The sequence below is a fragment of the Calonectris borealis genome, chromosome 26 (assembly GCF_964195595.1).
Source record: "Calonectris borealis chromosome 26, bCalBor7.hap1.2, whole genome shotgun sequence".
Lineage (NCBI taxonomy): Eukaryota > Metazoa > Chordata > Aves > Procellariiformes > Procellariidae > Calonectris > Calonectris borealis.
Genome location: NC_134337.1, coordinates 4,973,955 through 4,992,681, shown reverse-complemented (window position 1 = coordinate 4,992,681; position 18,727 = coordinate 4,973,955). Strand labels below are relative to the sequence as shown.

Sequence of the window (18,727 nt, the reverse complement as noted above, 5' to 3'; positions counted from 1 at the left end):
CCTGCACCCGGCCGGGGTCACCGCTCCGAGGGCAGCACTGGGGACCACAGTCCTAGGGGGCACAGGGCTCCGACAGGGCCAGCAATGCAGGGCAGGATGGGGCCAGGTGCCCTGAAATGGTTGCAAAGCGGTGAAAGCAAAGAGGGATGGGATGGCAGGACCCGCTCTGCAGCCGTGATGGGGACTGCAGCCACTGTGGGGGACGAACGGCCCCCGGCCCCGGGAACATTATGCCGACCCTTTTCTTTTCAGCCCATTTCACGCTCGGCTGGGCGGCTGCGCAGGAGAGGCCCCGCAGCCGTGCCGGGCTGCCCTCACTTCCCGCATTTCCCAGCCCCGAGGAGGCGGTGAGGGCGGCGGGAGGTGATGAGAGCATCGGGATCCTGCTCCAGCCCCTCAAGGCGCTGAGTGAAGCTGGTCGCTGGCCGAATAAACCCAGCAGCCAAGCAGAAACAAGCCCAGGCACTCTGCTGCTCTCCCCGTCGGTCCCCCTTGCTCCTAACACCCAGGTCCAGAGCCCTGAGATGCTGTTTCTCAGCCTCCAGCGTCCTGGGCAAGCCAGCGCCGGGGGGACTGGAGGCCACAGGGACCCTAAGCACAGAGGCTGCCTGCATGGGGACACCCCAGCTCTGCAGCCGCGGCAGGGTGCGCCTGGCAGCCCCCCACTCAAACCCACCCAGTTCCATTCCTAAAGGGAGCTCGCTCCCACCTGAAGCTGGCCCCTGCGCGTGGGTCCCCAGCGCCCACCGTGCAGCCTGTGCTGCAGCATCACCCACCCAGCGGGCTGCACGCCCACGTGTGCACCCACGGCAGAGCAGGTGGAGGGGCCCAGCACCCGGCAGCCTCCCACGTGTCTCTCCCAAACCAAATGCAAAAACAATGACCCAGCCCAGAGTTTTTGCACCCCAGACTGAGGATGCTGCTCCCTACTTTCTGCCTGTTTCCCACAGATGAAACCTTTACGAGTGCAGTGAGCCCCCCGCACGCATTGCCGGCCCCCGGCCCTCCCAGCCCTGCAGCTCACCCCAGCCCAGCGGGGCTCTGCTCAGCGCTGGAGGAGCAGAAAGAAGACAGCATGGACGTACCCCCTTTCCCCTCCTCCTCGGCGTGGGAGAGCCCCGTTCTGCTCCCGTGGGCTGGTGCACTGGCCGGGGAAGGGCTGCTGGGCTTTTAATGCATGGAGAGGAGGGGGGGGCTGCAGAGAGGGGCCTGGCACGGCTGCTACCGAGGGGAGAGGCAGGATGCAGCCAATCAAGCTGGCAGCCCCCCACTGGGACATTATATTGTCCCCAGGGGTGAGCCAGCCCCAATGGTGGCTGTCCTCCAACAGCCCAGACTTGTGTCTGGGGCTGCAGGGGACGGGATGGGGAGCATGCTGTGCTCCCTGCCCTGGTGTCCCCATGGATGATGGGGACACACAGCCCTGGGCAGAGGGGACGGAGCCAGCTCCATCCCTGTCCCAACAAGCCCAGGTCCTGCCAAGCCACAGAGCGATTTCCAGCTGTGGCCGTCCCCACGGGTGCAGGAATGGCAAAGCACCAGGCGCAGCCCCCTTTGCTGATCTGGGTTTTAGTTGGGTGGGACCCCAGTGCCCGGTGAGCATCCCAGCCCTGGGGAGGGTGTGGGGGGACCCGCTGCTCCCCAGGGTTTGGGGGTCTGCACAGGCCCACCCCAGCAGCCAGATGGCTGGTGATACTCGGCTCGTCCGCCCCCCTCGCCTCCCGCGGGGCTCAGCGCCGCTCGCCCCTCTGCGCACTGTTGCTTTGGAAACATGGGGGCGGTTTGGGGAGGGGGAGCTGACGTGGATGGGGAGGGGGGCAGAGCTGCTCCCCCCACCAGGGTAGGATGGGAGACGTCCCCCATCTCCCCCAGTGTGCACCCATGTGCCCTGGGGCAGGGGGGCTGCTTGATGCGCCCCATGTAGGGCTCAGCTCGGGGGGCCATGGCCCTGCTTCATCCTCTGGGGGGGGGGGATGTCATTGCCAGGGACGTGTCCCGTGAGGTTGGGACATCCCAGGACGGGCAGGGTGTGCACGACAGCCCCATGGGCTCCTCGCAGCACTGGGCAGCCTTGTGCACACACAGCCACCCACTGCCGTAAAAATGTTCTTCTCTCTCGCAGGCAGATCGCAGCCCACGCGCTCACCCACCCAAAACGTCGCACCCATCTGCCGGTGCTTGCTGGGCAAGCGGGGACACCGTGGCAGCCCCCCACCAGTGGGCATGGGCCTTGTCCACCCACCCGCAGCCCCCTCACCCCCAGCCCACGACGTCCCCCCTGCCAGGGCAGCCCCAGCCCTGCTCTGCACACAGCGGAGCAAAGAGCTGCTGCTAATCTTCGTTAAGCCCCTCATTAGGCAGCTCGGCAGCCACCGTGATGGAGGCGATGTGGCAGCTGGGGGGGGGGGCATCACAGCTCCTTGGAGGGGCTGCAGGTGCTTGTCCAGGGTCGGCGGCTAAGTCCCCCCCTGCCCCAGGGACCAGCGGCTTTGGTCCAGCGCGGCTGGAAGGGACCTGGCCTTTGGATGGCACCTTCTGCTCCAGCGCTGGGGGAGATGGCGGAGCAGCTCCTGCCCGGCAGCCCAGCACAGTGGAAACCGCTGCAAAACCAGCCTGGGCTGGGCTGGGGCTGGCGGGGGTCCCCAGGGCAGTGGGGTCCCCGGGGCAGCTGTTTTGCTGCCCTAGAGAAGGAGCCAGGTCCCTTTCCATGGCCACTTCTTCCCTTGTCCCCAGAGGCAGCAGCACCTCAGCAGCCGCAGCCAACGCCTGCACGGATGGCATTGCCCGAAGGGTCGGTGCAGACCCTCACAGCAGGAGAGGTCCCTGCTCAGGCACCCACAAGTGGGGTGGGGAGTCACCAGCTGCAAGGGGGCTTGATTTGAGCAGTAACTCATCCTGCTCCAAACTGCCTCTCGCCATACCCAGCTGCTCCCCAGTGGGCCCAGGGCTCCCTCCCCAGCGCTGGGAAGATCAGCACGTATCGTGCTGGGAAGCCCTTTCATGCCCACCCCAGCAGCCCCACTCAGCCCCCACTACCGAGGGGTTTCCAGCCTTCCCCGTGACCCCACAACACGCACGGCAAGGGGAAAGCTTCCCATGCCACTGACCCAGGTCCCGCTCCCAGGGCAGCACGGCGGCTGTTTGCAGAGAGAAGAAACGAGCCCCTCTGGTTTTGCGGTGCTCAGCTCCCCCGGGAGACAGAGCTGACTTGCCCGGGGAGGCAGCGAGTGCATGATTCACATCCCCATCACAAAATACGGAGATTTTATTCTCCAGCTCAAAAACATAAGGGGAGCTCGGTGCCTGTGCCTGCTCCGCACACACACACACGCATCCCCCTCCTGCCAGCGTGCACGCTCCCGTGAGCAGCCCCACGCCGCAGCCCATGCGTTTGCACCCACGCCCACAGCCGTCCTCCCTCTCCGCTCATGATTCACGTGGGGAGAGCAGCAGCAAGAGGAGATTTTTGAAGCTGCAGCGATGGGCAGAAGGATAAGTCGCTGCCTACACCCGTTCTGCTCGTGTGAAAACATGCGCGCACCCCGCACGACCACAGCTCTGGGGACGGATCCGGGCTCATTGCTGTGGGTGGGAGAGATGCCACCCCCCCAGCTGCCCCCACACACCTCCTGAAGCTCCTCTGCGCTGCTCCTCTGGGGCAAACTCACCCTGGGGACATTTGTCCAGCTTCTCTGGGAGCACAAAGATGACGCAGGGGCAGCTCAACCCGAGTTCATGCAACCTGCCCTGACACACGGTGCATGCAGCCATCGGCTTCTTCCAGCCGGCTTGCAGGGATAATAACACCCATCAGCTGCAGCCACAGCCCTGTAGCCGAGGTCAGGCTCTTTTAATTAGCAGAGGTGCTCGTTAAGACAGGCACATGCTCCATAAGCCTGCCCACCATGGCTTTGCAGGGAGGCTTTGCAGCCCTGCCTGGTGCTGCTTGTGAGTCCAACCCAGCATCGGTTCAAGCGAAGGCACACCACAAACAACCCCCGTGCCCGCCAGCCTCCCGCTGTGGGGACCCCTGGAGTCTCCTGAGCTCCGACTGTTGGGAAAGTTGGCCCCAACAGAGGAAATCTTGTCCTGAATGAAGCAGCAGCTCCCGTGCAGCGAGGAAGATGAGGGTGGATCAGAGAGAGGCAGGTCCGACTGCGGCTCTGGGTCCCTTGTGAATCATTTTATTTTCACTGCTGCGGAGAGTAGGAGTGAAAATACCATTGAGTTGAAATCAGTCGAGAACTACATATGTCTCTAGATATATCTGTACAGTCTACCAGTATATATACACATTATATATAAATATATACATAGGGTCTCCGGGTTTAAGGTTGAAACCTGTTGAACCCAATGAAGCCCACTGGAGGAAGACTTGGAGAAGAGACTTTTATCATGAAAAAACCAAGCCTGAATTAGCACGGAGGTTTAATGAACCTTCCAGCACTGGGAAGGGGGGAGCACCCAGCTCGCAGGGTCACTGGTGTGTCCCCAGGCTGCAGGGAGCGTCCCTGTCCCATTCCCGGGGAGCGGGACACGGTGCCCGTCCGTGCCCGTCTCGGAGAAGGGTCAGTTTTGGTGGCTGAACATAAAGCAGGTAACAGCTGGTTTCTTTGGTTTATTGCTTTAATGCTTATTTCAATTGGATTTTTCTTTTCCTCTAATGCTTGGCCTTAAATCTAAATCCTGAGAATCAGGAAGAGAAAAGAGAATAACACCCCCTAAACCCGGACACCCTATATATGCAGGTACAGCTATCAAAGAGGGAAGCAATACATGTGAAAACAGGGAGAAGGGCGAATAAAAAATAGCTTTATCCAAAAGAGTAACTCTTCCCTTTTCTTTTTCTTTCCTTTTTTCTAAAAAAAAAAAAAGCAAAACCAGTCATGTGTGTTTGGTTCAAGAAAGTGACTGAGAGTAAAACTTCCAGGAGGTGGGAGTCAAGGCAGAAGGACCATGAGAGCAGAGCGGAGATCTCGTGGGTCAATCCAGCCCCGGTAGAGCCCGGGTTTACACCCATGTCAGCATCTGGCCCCAGGTACCTAAATAGGAAGGCAAGTGTCCTGCTGGCATCGCTGTAAAGCAGCTGGCTCTGCTCTGCCCCGGGGGGGGTCCCGTGCCCAGGGCAGGCTGTTGGCATCGGGGTCCCGCAGGCTTTGGGTCCTGCCCGCGCCGGGGAGGGCAGGGTTTGGCTGGAAGGAGCAGAGTGCGGCCGATGCGCTGAGCCCTGCATCTCCGCAGCGCGGGGCGGGGGGAGGATGCAGGATGCTGGGAGGGGGCTGCGGCACCGTGGACTGGTGCTGCCGGGGGGGAGCCTGGGAGGGATGAAAGGCGGGGAGGGGGGCTGGTGTTGCAAAGGAGGGTGCGTGGTGTGTTGCTGCGGGGAAGGTACAACCCACACAGGGAGCAGGGGAGCCCAGCTCCGGCCGCAGGGGCCGGACACCCTCCTACTCCCCCCTGCCAAATTCACACCACCATGAGGGAATAAGCCCCTTGGCCTGGAGAGCAATGCGGAGCGAAGGCTGAAGCCCCCCAGGAGGGCCCAGGCAAGAGGAGCGTGTCCCTCGTCCGGGGCCCTGGGACGTGGCTCTGGCCACGAGGTGTCGTTGCCGGTCCTGCCGGCCGGCGCCAGCCCCAGCCACCCTCCGCCTGCACCGATCCTGCTCCCCCGGCCACCCGCCACCCATACGCCAGGCTGGCATCACCCCGCACCCCAAGGCTGCAGGGTGGCCGTCTGCACCCTCGGCACACCAGCCCAGGGCATCCCTGCTCCACCTCCGTCACTGGGGATTTTTCCCCAGGGACACCGCGGGCTCTCCAGGTGCAGCCACCCGGAGCAATGATATGACCCGAGTCCTGCAGCAAGGTGGCCCCTGGGCTCCCTCCTCAGCTCCATCCGGAGATGCTTTTGGCTAAAACCGAATCCAACCTCCTGAAACTCTGCCGGGTGGAAGGGCAGGGACAGAGCCAGCTCCGGGGCTGGGGTGAGGGCAGAGAAGGCAGGAGCCATAGGCAGGGAGCTGGGGCGAGCGTGGCAGCCACCCCGGGCTGATGCTGCGACCTGGGATGGCTGCTGCGAGGCGGTGCTGTCCTGCAGACAGTGGTACCCAAGGATGCACTTGCACGCGTGTCCACGGCCGCTGAAGGAGAGGAAAGGGGGAAAGGCGAGAGGGATGGAGGCGGAGTGTGAGCGGGGGGAGAGGGAGGCAAAGAGGGTCCCACGTGTCAAACGCCGACGGGGGTCGAGTCTCTGTGCAAAGCCAAGTCCTGGGAGAGGCGTGCTGCCGGGCAGGGCTAGAAAACCACGGACTGCAGGAGACGGAAACACATCATCAGGTCCAAGGGGATGGGGGGTTTCAGGAGGTTCCCATCCAGCCGCAGGTACCGGAGCCGGGGCACGCTGTCCAGGTCGGAGGGGGAGAAATCCTGGATGGACATCAGCGAGGTGGGGCAGATCTGCGTCCCGTTGATTTCTGCAGGGAGAAGAGGAAAAGCGGGATGCAGGTTAGAGGAAAGGGAAGACAGAGAGGGATGCTAGAGACTCCCCTCCCTGCCTGCCTGCCTGTTGAACCCCCAAATGGGGTTGCTTTGCTACCAAGGGGTAGAATCCCCAGCCTCTCCCAGAAGACGGCGCAGCCCCAGTGAAAGGAAAATCTTGCTTTTGTTCTGAAATGAAGTAGGTCACCTTCAGCCAAAGCACGGTGAGCGATGCAGTGTCATTTGAGAGAGAAAAGGGATTATTTCAAACATGAAACCTGCCGAGCCAGCCCTAAGCCTTCAAAAAAACATCAAGGAAACATGCTCCAGCACCGTTTCGCTGAAGATAACGTCAATAACCGGCTCATTGCTTGCTTCTGGATTTTCACGTTTCTCTCCACCCCAGGGCCTGCATTACGGAAAATAAACCCGGGGATTCTTATGTTGATACCCAACTCCAGGGACTGAAACCTTATAAAAGGTGGGTAAAATAGGCAAAAAAAAGAGCTGGGACATGATGTGCATGGCCACGCGGGCATCTCTCCATGGAAAGCCCTAGCAGGACCTGGGGACCGGTGTGTGTGAAGCCAGCAGCAGTCACCACCTTTGCCCCAAGGTCCCCTTTGGCTCCAGTTTGGCGTTGCTTAAATAAAATGCAGATTAACCGGCCTTTGAACCAGACATTCATCACTGCGTCATTATTGCCTGGGAACCCTCTCCGGTGACCCCCTGGGAGAAGGGATGTGGCTTTGTGGGGGTTTTGTCCCTCCCCCTGGCATCACATGCCATAACGCTATTAGTGCTCGCCTGCAGAGAGCGGCTTTCTTGCTCGTCCCTTCCTGGCTCATGCTCAGTGCCCTGCTTGGGCAGGAGCCGGCCCGCTAAAGCTGCTCTGAGATTTTACAACTCCTCTTTGGCAGCGGACCACTCTTACATGTAAAGCCACACACCATCACTGCACAATAAACACCGCAGCATGGAAGTGCTTGTGTCACATCACTTGTGGGGACCAACGTCCTGCCTGGGGGTTGCTTCACAGCCGAGTAATGTCCTGGGTGGGTCCTGCAGCCCCCATGCACTCCATCGCGGCCAGAAATAGAAGGGCCCAGCACGCTTTTCCCGGTGCACATGGAGGGTTTCTGGCAGAAGTGCCGCATTCTTGCTTCCCCGCGGATAGCCAGGACAGCAGGTTGCTGGACCTCTAATAGCAGAAACATCTGGGGTGACCAGGAATGGGTCTCTGTCGTCTTCTCGAATGTGCTAGCGATGCTTACACATTTCACAGGCCAGCACTTCTCCCATGAAGTTGCAGTGCTTTGCCTGGAACGGTGTGAAACTGCCCCGGTTGGTTTGCCAAGGCAACCTCCATCGCAGCCTTGTTCTCCCTGTTCCTTCCTCTGCGAGGCTCAGCTCGAGAGCTAAGCTGGGTTATTTCTAACCATCTTGACTGCGTATTTGGCATCTGTTCTTAAAATATGTGCACAGACTCTCTTTTTTAAATATCCCTATTTCTGAGCCCTGCTGGGGAAGTAACTATTTAGATGGCAGGTGGCCCCAAAGAAGAGCTGCCCATGACAACGAACAAGAAAAGCCCTGCAGCACCAGGGGGAATTTAGCCCTGCTCCTCAGCTGCCACCCTAATCCTCAGGCCATCCTTCCCCACGTGCAAATCCATCCCCCTTAGGGCCTTTTTCACCTACAAAGAGTCCCCAGCTCATCTCACCCCTGCACCTCCCTTTGAAGAAGAGTTCACATCCCACTGGGTGAAAAATGCCCTTTTTCAATGAAACATTTGCCATCCCCAAGCCCATCCGCTCCCCCACAGACTCGTCGCAGCCTCCCAACCAGCCAGTGCAACTCACTTTCAATGGAGTTGTTATTCAGGTAGAGGTGCTCCAGCTTGGGGCTGATGAACGGGACGTTGGTGAGCTTGTTGTGGGCCAGGTGCAACACCAGCAAGTTGGTGAGGTTGAAGGAGTTCTTGGGCAGCCCCTTGTCAGAGATCTGGTTGTAGTTGAGCCGGATGAACGCCAGGTTGGGGAACTCCTTGAAGTAGTCACTGGGGATGTCTTCAATGTTGTTCCTGTCCAGGAAGAGCTGGTGGATGGCACTGGGCACCCCGGGGGGCATTTTCCTCAGGATGTTGTGGGCGAGGTTGAGTTGCATGAGGTTCTTGAGTCCCTTGAAGGTGTTTTTGTTGAAGACCCCATCGCTTAGCTTGTTGTGGTGCAGGTCCAAGAGCACCAGGTTCTCCAGCTTGTTGAAGACCCCAGCAGGGATCTTGGAGATCTGGTTTCTGCTCAGACGCAGCTGCTCCAGGTTGGGCGGCAAGAAGGAAGGCACCTCCTTGAGCTGGTTCTTCTCCATGTAGAGGAAGATGAGGTTTTCCAGCTTCTCCAGGACTCGCCTGTCCACCTTCCGGATGCGATTGTTGTCTAGGTTGACCCATTTCAGCCCTGTGGCGTTCCTGAAGGACTCCTCTGGGAGGTCGTCGATGAAGTTGTTCTGGAGGTAGAGGTAGTGGATGCGGGACGGGATGATGGGGACCTTCCGCAGGTTGCGGCTGTCACAGTAGAGGGCGGAGGGGAAGTCTGGGGGGCAGTAGCATTCTCGGGGGCAGTCGGGGAAGATGGAGGGGGGACCCGGCGGCAGGGGCGGGGGCAGCTCTGTGGGCTCGACGGGCTCAACAAATTCGGGAGGCGGGCGAGTGGGTTTCCGGGGAGGTTTCCTCCGCTGCCCACTCACCTCCGAGATCAGCACAAGAACAAGTGGGAGAAGCAATCTGAAGGCCACCTTCATGGTCCAGATGTTTCCCTGAGGGAGGCAACAAGAAGAGGTGGGTTAGGAAGCACCCGATTTAGGTACCGCATCATCTCCCATCTCCCCCATCACTGCAGTCTCTGACAGGCAGGAATTTACCCCACATCCCTGCCAGTAACCTGCTATTTTCTCTCCTTCCCCTTGGAAGTTATCTTTAAATCCAACCCTTCTCCAGAGCATGAGTCACTGAGATCCCCCCTCTCTCTGGCTCAGCTTTACGCCATTGCGGGGGGAGTTGGGTTTTTTTAATTTGGTTTGGGTTTTTTTTTTCCCCGCACATCACCACCAGCACTGCCTCGCCGAGCCTGGACCCTCCCAGGAGTCCCACCACCACTGTGCCCTCTCCCCAAAGGATGGATTGCCCCTTCAGAGCCCTTGATGGATTAGGCTTAATTTTGCACTTGAGCCAAAAAATCAATAATTCAGTAGCAAATTGGCTGAGCAACAGTATCGGAAGGCCAGCGGCAGTTAGTGGGGCGGCAAAGACGGATGGTCCTGTGCTTCAGGGACAAGGATTTAATGCAGGACAGCCCATTTTCAAGGCCGGGCGATAAAAAGGACATTTGCAAAATTACGCATGGGCGAGACTAAAGGCGTTTGGCTATACAGCTCCCTGTGCTGCCCAAACAACCGATCCATCACCTCCAGTCCCACCGCAGGGTGCTGGGCTGGGATCGTTATTTGGGGAGAGTCCCAGTAAAAGTGGGAGATCTGGAGGGATCAGGCGAGGACTACGCTTGCCCCTAGCCAGAGGACCTCTCCTGGACACCAGCCCAACACCTTACACAAACCACCTCTCCCTCTTCTCTGGGTCATTATCAAGCCCATGAAGGCTGCCTGTCCCATCTCTGCCCTCCCTGCTGCTGCCTGGAACAGCAGCAATCGTCCCTGCAAGACTGTTGCTGGTAGCTCTCCAGCTGATGCCTTGGAGGATGGAGAGATCCAGCTTGTTGCAGACGAGCTCCCCAGAAAGCCCCGTGTAGAAGGTGCTTTGGATGCTCCGACACTCCCCAGGGCCAGCTGGAGCAGGCCAGGCTGTGGGCTTCCTGGGCGGGCAGCAGATACCTCGGGGTGCTCGCCAGGCTTTTCCCGGCAGCATTTGTCACCCCAGCAGGAACAGAGCTGAGCTGGATGCACAGCGAGGCAGATGGAGGAGCTCGGCAGAGGCAGGGTGGGAAAGAGAATCAAATGAGATGAGACGGGGAGGAAGATGAGGAGACTCAGAGGAAGATGGATCTCCTGGGGAAACGGAGCGTCTGCCGCGGGAGCCAGTGCTGCTGGGATGGGAGCGTGGGGCAGAAATCTTTGGTGATGCTGGAGGGAAATCAGGCTCTCCCGGCTCGTTGCTCTCTCCCATGCGACATGACGGAGTTGAGCTTGCAGCTGCTGTCATGCCTGGGGGGTCACGGGCAGCGCGGGCGCAGCCAGCCCCGCTCAGCTCGGCATGGCCGGTGGGAGCTGCAAACAGGCAGGGCTGAGCCGGGCACATCGCATTTGCCTTTGGGCAGCAGCAGGGAAATGTCCCCAGCCCTCATCCCACCAGCAAGCAGCACAGACCAACACTGCTGGGGTAGCCCCCTGCCACACCAACCCCCTTTTGCTTACAGCTTCCCACCGGGGCCGCATCCCACCCAGGGATGCCCTTAGGGCCCCTCGGTGGACCACTGCTCCCAGGACTGCGCCAGCCCGGCTCCCTTTGAAGCGATCCCACGAATTCCTGGGGCTCCAAGTAATTGACTTTCTCCAAGAAAAGATCCTGTCCTCGCCCCCCCCTCCAGGCCCAGCCTGTTACTTTCCTTTTTGTCTCGCTCCGCTCCCATCTGGCTCTGTTTAACCCTACAAGCCTCACACGCCTGCTGTTTTCAATCAGAGCTCTGGCATCTTGCTGGGGGAAGGGAGGAACAGGGGAAGAGCAACGGGGCCCGAATGCTGCCAGATATTCAGCTCAGCAGTGCTGCAGTAAGTCCCCTTTGGGGATGTACGTGCGTGCTTCTGTGTTGTAAGAGTTCAGATTCAACGGCGGGCTGCAGAGAACAGACAAATTCGTGACAGGGAGCTGCTCTACGTGCTGTCCCCTCCCTGGCCCTGCAGCACCCTGCTCCTTTCCCAGCCACATCCCTCCTTGCACTTGGCTCTCCCCCCACCTTGTCCCGGACCTTTCCATCGGATTTTGCCTCAGCTCCAAAACTCAGACCTGGATTTTAACACCCACAACACTCGGGGGAGCGGCGGGGGCCGAGGTCTGCGTTTGGCCTGTGGCAGAGGGGAGGAGGCAGCTGAGACACGATATTCCAGCCAGTACACGCTGTGATCCGGGCGTTGGGCTCCCTCCTCTCACAGAGCGATGCTCAGCTCGGGCCACCCCAGGCAATGTCACAGGGAGGGTGGGGGACAGGGCAGAGCTGTCACCTCGGTGTCGGGCAGTGGCGGAGCTCTCAGCTCTTCCAGGAACAACCTGGCCCCGCACAGCTTGCGCCATCCCCTCTGCACGAGGCTTTAATGCTGCAGATGTTTAAGGACTCGGCATATAGCAGAAATAGTCAGCGAGCCAGAAATTCAGGCTGGAGAGCGGCAGCATCATGTGGCATTTGTCAGCACAGAAGGAAAGTGTCAGGAGGCAGACGCGGCCCCCTTTATCCGCTGTACTGCCTGCAACCCACTGCCACGTCCCCATGGGGACTGCCACAGCCCCTCTGCCCATCGCAGCCAGGCAGAGCCAGCCCTGCCACGACCCTTCTCCGCTGCCGGTCCCCACCAGCCTCTCCCTGCAAAGCTGCAACTCCCCACGGAGGCTCTGCCCCCCGCTCCCCAGCCTGCTCAGGGAAAGCAGGACCCACTTCCAAGCGATCTGCAGGAAGCCAGCTCACAGCCAGCAGACCCCACAACAGCCCTGCATCCAGAATAACGTCCCCAACGGGGTCACAGCCGGGCTTTTTGCAACAAGCCCGAGGCCACCACAAGCTTTACAATTGCCTCCAACACGCTGGAAAGTTCAAAGCCAGCTCTCCCTGGACCCAACACAGTCGGCAGTCTGTTCTCCATCCAGTTTCATGCAGTTGAATTTACTGGCGTGAATGCAAGAAGCCAGATTTCAAAATCCCACACCCTGATTCTGCACGAGCACTGGCTGCCGAATCCGCGGCCAGAGCCACGGCACAGCGCCTGCTCTGCAAATGCCTCCACTCGACCTTTCTCACCACTTCCCGATGGACAGGACAGCTCGGATCCCGGGTATCCACAAGGAACCCATGCAACTGGAATAAAGTTAAGTCATGAAGTAATGAATGCACTCAGGAAACCGACCACCTGGTGTGAAGAAAAGGCTCGATTCATGGACAAAAACCGTTCTGACACCTCCTGAGCAGCAGATTGGGCTGAGCAGCTTGGCCTGGGTGCAAGCCCAAGGCACCCAACAGATGCTAGCCAATGTCTTTCCCAGAAAGAGGCAGCTGCTCCCTCAGTCATCCCATTACAATTGACAAAAATTCGGCACAACAGCTGGAAATTCCAGCCCCAAATGCCACTGGCATTTGCTTTCCAAATAGTTTATCTTCACTGCATCTCACTGACCCACAGCTCCCAAGCAGTGCTCACTGCCAGCCCCGTGACCGGTGCCAAGGGCAGGCAAATATCGCAACCTCTATGAGCTATGTAAAGGTCACGGGGGGATTTGTCACGGGCAGAAGTCCCGACGCTCTCCCTTGGGTGCCTCCTGCCCTCCCTGCCTCCTCTTGCAGCAGTTAGACATGCAGAGAGCTGGCTCTGGATACTTATCACCGATGCATCGGGAACCTCTGCTCCTGTGGAGGGGCTGGGAGGGATAAAGGGAGCTTTTAACTTTGGGAGGAGAGGGGAAAGACTAGATGGCTGGACCAGGGATTCTTTCCAGCCTGTTGCCCATAACCCTGCTAGCTCCCTTCACAGCTTTTCCACTGGGACCCCCAATTCCCACCATCCCTGCAGCACCCAGGCTGGAAAAATGCCCCCACCCAGCCTGGGAAACCTGCACGTTGGAGCAGAACAAGGAGAGCAAACTAAAAACAACCAAAAGGAGCCAGCAAAGCTCCCTCGTCGGCTTCCCTCGTGTCCAAGCACCGCAACAGCCCATTTGTGTCTCTGCAAGAGTCTGGGTCTGATCAGCTGTAACCGAAACAGGGAACTCTTTATCCAGCGGCGCTGGAGAGCTGGGAATGGTGGAAAAGGGCTAAATACAGCGCAAGCCTGTCCTCTGAGGGGAGGGCAGACACGCTGTCACCCAGACGTCCCCAGGGTCCCCCGGGGAGCAGAGCCCTGATGCAACAACCCGCTCTTCTCGCCCTTTCCCAGCATTTTCCCAGCGAGAAGCAGAGCCGCAGGCAGCCTGCTTGGCCGAGGCACCCGCAGGGGCTGGGCTCCCGCTGCATTTCTTCTTGAGGGGATAGTGCTGTGTCCACGTAGGGCATGGGCATCCCAGGAGACCCTGCAGGACAGCAGCTCGGACACGCTCCCGGACTCTTGAGCAACAGTTTTGGGCTCAGCCCTAGGACTGCAAGACACAGGGACGGCAATGCATGGCTTCTGCATCCCTCTGCATGCCAGGAGCATTTCCTCACTGTACCACAGTCACCAGACTCATTGCGAAAGGCTCATCGTGTTCACAGCAACCTCCTCCCGCGGCAGGGTCCGTGGGAAGGCAGCCCTGGCAGAAAACACCTTTCTGCTGCCTTCTCCGTGTCAGCAATTCCTCCCTCCTCCTTCTCCCTCTCTGCATGTCCCGACCCTTCCCAGGGCTGCTCCCGGCTCAGCCCGCCTGCAGATCTCTCTGCCACACACAGTGGAACTGGCTGGACACAGACAAAAGCAAATCGTGGGAGAAAATGTTGCCAAAGCGACCGCAGCCCGGCCCCCGAGCCTGCCCCCCACGCACACCCTGCTCCCCTCCAAGCAGATACCTCGCCTTGGTCCCCCCGGCTCTGCTTTCTCTAAGAGTGGGAAACTGCTCTGGTGCCTTATCAGCTGCTGCTGCCCCATCCCTCCCCTCCAGTCTCTTCCCCAGGGCAGAGGAAACCTCCCACAGCTGCACTTTTATCTCTTCCCAGGGGAAAACACTCAGCCCCTCGCCACCCCCCGCCCCTTCCCCAGGGGAGCAGGGACACCCAGTACCCTGCATTTCTGCTCCGCGCTGCCTGTCCCGGGCTGGCTGAGGAAAGGGTGCTTCCCGGGAGGCAGCTCCGGCAGTTTGCGGGATGCCGTCGGCCGAGCACCACATAAGGAAGGCCCACGATCGCAGGCTCCCAGGAAAGTTTCCAAGCCCTCATGTGCAACGTGCTTTGCGTTCAGCTGCCAAGGAGATGAATTTCCACTTTCTGCCCTGTAAATGCTTTTCCTAAAACTCCCAAACAGACAGGGAAGGGCAGGTTTGGGATGAGACTCTTCCATGCAACAAAATGCTTTTCCCAGGACTACAGCGAACATCGCTGCCCTGTTGCTTCCTCCCATCATCTCCTGCCTCTGCCGGAGCAGAGACAAAAAGCCGGCTCCAAACCGGACCCACACGGCAGTTCGCCCCACGGTGGGGTGCAGGGAGGGGGCTGCACCTCTCTGCCTGCCTGGAGCAGGGCTGGCTCAAACCTCGCTGATCGAGGCAGCAAAAGTGGTGTTAAGTGCCCTGGGAATGGGCTACGTGATCCAGGCACGGCTCTGCCTGCCGGGTAGGAGAGCCGGGCTTTACCACCTAAATTTCAGGCAGAAAACCAGCTTGCTGAAAATTGCCGCTGAGCTGCTGTTCCGCTGCGCTCTCCCATCTCGCTCTCAAAGCAGCGCGATGCTGGTCCCCTCCGCAGCGCAGGGAAACTCCTCGCTCCCCGCTCCGTGCCGGAGCGAGGGGCTGCGCACAGCCCCCACTTCCCAGGGGAGCAGCCCCCCCTTCCAGCCCCGGCTGTTTCCCCAGCCCTTCTGCAGATCCAGCTGGAAACCAGGAGCCTGTGCTCTGCGCAGGGAAGGCACGGTGATGTGATGCTACCGGAGGCTCCCTGGTAGCAGTCCCGGCTCCGGAGGTGTCCGTTCCCCTCTCAGCCTCTCCCTATCCTTGCACGCTTCCCCTGCTGCTTCCCAAGGCAGGGGACTGCCCTGGGCATGGCTCGGGCTGTGCAGCCCCCCCGGCACCCCCAGCTCTGCCTCCCCGGCTGCAGAGCCAGAGCCAAGCATGTGTGGGCTTGTGAGGGTGTGAGAGCACAGGTCGGTGCCGGGGGGGACACAAGGGGGTCCTCGCTCACCCCTGCAGAAAGCGACTGGCAGCAGCTGCAACGCTATCACACACGGGACTTCCCTCTGACTTTGCAGCCCCAAGTACCCCCCTTCCACCCCAGCCTGCCCCATGCTGAGAAAAACTCTTGCAAAAAGAGAAAAAGGAAGGAACAAAGACTCCAGCTGCCGAAGAACAGAAAAACCAACAAGAGAAGAGAAAAAAAAGGAAGAGCAGATGCTGCTTTGCATGTAAGGGGGGCTGGAGAGGGCAGGAGCATCGTGGACCAGTGCAGTGTCCTGGGTCGGAGGGTCAGGCAAGGCGAGAAGAGCCTGGGGGAAAGCACCTGCCCACAGCTTACCTGTGTGCACCTCTCCCTCCTCCTGCCTCTTATTAATCCCCAAGACAAGTTTCTCTCTGGCTGTCTCCCTCCTCCTCCTCCTCCTCCTCCTCCTCCTCTCGGCACCGCCACGAGTGAGCCTCGGCCGAGCGCGGGGGTTTTGTTCCTGGGAGCCGCTGGCCGAGGGTGGGTGGGAGCGCGGGAGGCGGAGGGCTGGGACGGAGGCACGATGACAACAATAACGTCTTTATCTGGCAGCCAAGCGCTGCGGGCTCTGCTGCGCACACATGGCCTGCCTGCCGGAGGGCTGGCGTTTAATAACAATTCCTTCTGCTGCGGAGGCTGCTCGGAGCCCGTGTTTAAAAACAAAGCTAATTAATAATTTAAATAAGCCCTTCCCTTGCCACGGCCCCTGTTCCAGAAGCGCATGTCTGGGACGGCGCTTTCCAGCAACACGGCTGAATTGCAACGGGGGTGCAGAGCATGGGGGCTGGGTGGGTCACCAGCCAGCCTGTCCCCAGGGCTGTCCCACCCGGGACCCCCACCTGCACAGAGAGACTTCCAGCTGCCCCCCATCCCTGCTGAAGGCAGCCAGCCCTGTGCTGAGGTCTCTGCTCCTGCCTGGCAGATGGCACTGTAAAACATGATGCAGGGTTCATTCGCTCCCAGCTGGTGATAAGCTTTAATTTAAATCCTGATGGCACTTAATAAAGAGAAAGGAGGGGAGCCGTGGTGGTGCCGTGCAGCCGAGCGGGCCACAGGCATGGGGCCACTGGGTTTTGCATGGGGCTTCAGCCAGGTCCCGGGCTGGAAAACTGCTGTACACGGGGGGGACACGGCCCAAGGGCCCCCCGGGGCTCCCGGGTGCCTGCTGGGACAGGCACATTCATGGATGCTCAGGGTGGACATTTCTGCTCCGAGGAGCTCAGAGGCAGCCTGGGACCTGCTGCAGATTCACAGCTCTCAGACACAGCCCAGGCATGAGCGAGGAGTCCCGGGGGAGAGCACAGCGGCCACGGGGATCTCCCTCCTACAGGCATCCCTGTCCCGGGCATCCCTGGGATTCAGGGGCTCCTTTCCCTCCCCGCGAGCCGTCCTCTCTCCAGCCGAGCTGATCTGCAGCGGGGGCCAGGAAACCTGAGCTGCTTTGGCTCACTGAAAACCCAGTCCAAACCCTACTGGAGGCTGGCAGCCCTCCAGGAGGGTCCAATCCTGCACTCCACACTTGGCTGACGGTGGCTACCACAGCGGGTTCAAACAGCCAAAATCAAAGCCTCCCCCAAAGTTCCCACCCACTGGACTCCCTCATCTTGCCCCGGGCTCCCCGCAACCCTTAAATATATTTGTTCCCAACAGGGTGCCCTTCCCCTTACCCCAAAATTGGAGTATTGCTGGTGAGTGCTGCTCGCTGACTGCCGGGAGCAGGATGGTCCGAGGGCACAGCCCTCACCCTGCAGCGAGCTGGGGCACTCGGATGCCTAAAAACCAGCAGGTAGCTCGAGTGCAAGCCAGGAAAAGGAATGGAGAGAAACCACATCGGTATTTCACATCGTTTAAACACAGGGTCGAGATGGAGACATGTGTTTGCCAGCTGGAGGAGGATCAGAATCAATAGGGAAAGAGTATGCTCATGGAGATTCATGCCAATTGCTTTAAAAACTAGTCAAAAGTGCCTAAATCCATGGGGACATGTTTCATGGGTTTTTTTTTTTCCTGTTAAGTAACAGATACTCATTTGGGCACTGGAAGGGGGAAACTGAGGCACCGAATGGGGCAATTGCTTACACAAAAGCCACCCTGCAATGCCAGGCATGGAAAGGTTTCATATCCCAGACCTTATCCACCATGCTGCCCTATCCGTGAAGCTGCTAACACAGCTCCCATTGCTGGGAAGCACGAAAAGCTTCAGCAAATCTGGTGAGTAAAAGTTTTGCCAAAGGGACTTTGTTTGTTGAATTTTCTTCCTGCAGGAATTTCTTTCAGCGTCCAAGTTTCGAATCCACCTTCAAAGACGTCCTTTTAAATTTTTAAAATGCAACAGGCTACAGCCTTGAACGTGGCTCTGGGCACCGCACACTTGGTTTATTCTACGTCTGGAGCAGAATCTGCAGGCGAAGGGGATGATGGAGGGTGGCCATGGAGCAAACCTGTTCTCATGGCTCTTGTTGGCTTGGGGACATCCCAGTTTCAGTGCCCCTGCTGTGGGCTAGCAGCACCCCGATCATCCCCAGTCCTCTGATGCCATGTCCCTTCGGTTTATCCCCCTCCCTGACCATGGCCCGTTTGTTCTGCTGAGGTCTGTAACAGAAATACCGCTTTGGTCTGGCGGAGGTAGGAGAGGAAATGTTTGAGTGTGAAAGCACCAGGAGACAGAGCCAGGGCTGCAAGAACGGCCTGTCTTGACCAAGGGCAACATGAGGGATAGCTGTCGAGCGGGTAAACACGGAGGAATGTGGTCCTCGGCGAGCCCGGAGGCTGCGTCCCACCAGCCCATCAGGCACGGCGAGGTTTCGGCACCCGGCCATGCCCCGGTCACTCCGGCCATGCCGGCAGGGAGTCGACTGCAGCCGTGCAGACACCCCAAATGAGGAAACATGGACAAGGGGCAGCAGAGGGTTTAAGGGGAAGACGTGAGCAAAAAAAACCCCATTATAACCAGTGGCTCCATCATCTCCAGCTGGGAAATGTTAGTAGACACAGCGAGCACCCGCATCCCTCATCCTCCCCATCCCTCCCAGTCAGATCCCTCAGGCACCACGTCACGGTGCTCGTGCGTGAAAGTGGCTCGTATCAGGTGCGGTTAAAAGCAGCATCCCTCTCCCCTGGCAGAAGGTCCCACCCTGATCCTCATCACATTGATTTCCAGC

General features: G+C 59.3%; 1 protein-coding gene across 1 annotated transcript; it reads right to left on the bottom strand.

Annotated features, from left to right (window-relative positions):
• Nucleotides 1-4,168: 4,168 nt before the first annotated feature.
• PRELP (proline and arginine rich end leucine rich repeat protein) lies at nucleotides 4,169-15,990 on the bottom strand. The gene is made up of 3 exons (XM_075174221.1): nucleotides 15,882-15,990; nucleotides 8,340-9,291; nucleotides 4,169-6,473 (listed from the first exon to the last, which is right to left on the bottom strand). Exons 2-3 carry the CDS (start codon nucleotides 9,274-9,276, stop codon nucleotides 6,295-6,297), a joined length of 1,116 nt encoding a protein of 371 aa, XP_075030322.1. The 5' UTR covers nucleotides 9,277-9,291; nucleotides 15,882-15,990; the 3' UTR covers nucleotides 4,169-6,294.
• Between the last annotated feature and the right edge of the window lie 2,737 nt (nucleotides 15,991-18,727).